Source organism: Indicator indicator, chromosome 9 (genome assembly GCF_027791375.1).
Source record: "Indicator indicator isolate 239-I01 chromosome 9, UM_Iind_1.1, whole genome shotgun sequence".
NCBI lineage: Eukaryota > Metazoa > Chordata > Aves > Piciformes > Indicatoridae > Indicator > Indicator indicator.
In genome coordinates, this window is record NC_072018.1 from 37,571,756 (window position 1) to 37,573,180 (window position 1,425).

The 1,425-nt window shown below is 72.4% G+C and overlaps 1 protein-coding gene across 1 annotated transcript in view; it reads left to right on the forward strand.

The window, feature by feature from the left end:
- The first annotated feature begins 612 nt into the window (after positions 1–612).
- Positions 613–1,425, forward strand: part of TAF1B (TATA-box binding protein associated factor, RNA polymerase I subunit B) — a 28,466-nt gene continuing 27,653 nt past the window's right edge. The window contains exon 1 of the mRNA XM_054383392.1: positions 613–1,359. Coding sequence (XP_054239367.1) covers positions 613–1,359 — 747 coding nt within the window. The remainder of the gene's footprint in view (positions 1,360–1,425) is intronic.

Genomic DNA, 1,425 nt, shown 5'->3' on the forward strand with positions numbered 1-1,425 from the left:
CAAGCACCCCGTGTCTTCTTGTGGCCTCCTCATGTTCTGTTTGTGTTCCTGTGGTCTCCTCATGTTTGTGTTCCTGTGGCCTCCTCATGTTGTTTGTGTTCCCATGGGCTGCCTTCCTGCAGGCAGGAGCTGTGCCCCATCCAGCTGCTTTGGCACAGCCTCAGCAGCCACCTGCAGTGCCAGGGTGAGGGCACAGCCACAGCAGCTCAGCACAGGGCACGGCAGTGAGCTGAGGTGGGCATGGTGCCCTCTGGGCCCCGGACAGAGGTGTGAGGAAGCCTCCTCTGGCCCCACAGCCAAGCACCCCATGGTCCCCTGAAGAGTCCTGTCCCCTCAGAGCCCTGCCCCATGTCCCTCCCTGCAGCATTGCTGTCCCCTGGCAGCCCTGCCCCATGTCCCTCCCTGCAGCACTGCTGTCCCCTGGCAGCCCTGCCCCATGTCCCTTCCTGCAGCACTGCTGTCCCCTGGCAGCCCTGTCCCATGTCCCTCCCTGCAGCATTGCTGTCCCCTGGGAGCCCTGCCCCATGTCCCTCACTACAGCACTGCCGTCCCCTGGCAGCCCTGCCCCATGTCCCTCCCTGCAGCATTGCTGTCCCCTGGGAGCCCTGCCCCATGTCCCTCCCTGCAGCACTGCCGTCCCCTGGCAGCCCTGCCCCACGTCCCTCGCTGCCCGGCTACCCCTCGGTCCCGCCGGAGGTGTCGCAGCCCTGTCCCCCCGGGTGCGCTGCTCCTGCCCTCCCGCCCGGGTCCATGCCCCTGGCCGAGCCGCGCAGCGCCCGCGGCGCCACCTGGAGCGGTGCCGGGGCTCGGCTGCCCCTTACAGCCACCCCGCCGAGAGCCCCGCGGGCAGGGCGGCTCTCCGGCCGCCCCCATCCTCGCCGGACCGAGCGGCCGCCGGGGGCGGGCGGCCCGGGGGCGGCGGCAGGCTCCGCGGCGGGCCCGGAACGCAAATGCCAGGGCTGCGGTTTCCAGGCCGGGCCGCAGCGCTGCGGCCCTGTACCCCTGTGCGGTTGCCATGGTGCGGGCCCCGGGGCGGCTGCCGGCATGGACGAGGAGGACACGGTGGGGCCGGGGGGCGGCGGGGGCCGTACGGGAGGCGCTTCCTCGCCGGGCGTGCGGCGGCTGCCGGCTGGGGGTGGGGGATCTGGCGGTTGCGTGCCCCGGCTCAGCCCGGCACGGCTCAGCCCGGCACGGCCCTGCCCGCGGCGCGGCCGCTGCGGTGCAGAGTCCTTTGTCCCGGCCGGGGACGGGCGAGGGGCCGCGTGTGTGCGACGGCTGCCCTCTGCCCGGGCCTGGAGGGAGCGGCCGGTGCCCAGCGCGCTGGCGTGGGGTGGTGCTGAGAAAAGCTTCATCTTGCGGGTTCCCCTCTTTCCTCCTTCCTCCCCCTCCTCCTCCTGGAAGTCTCCTGTCTGCTGGCGCCGCTCC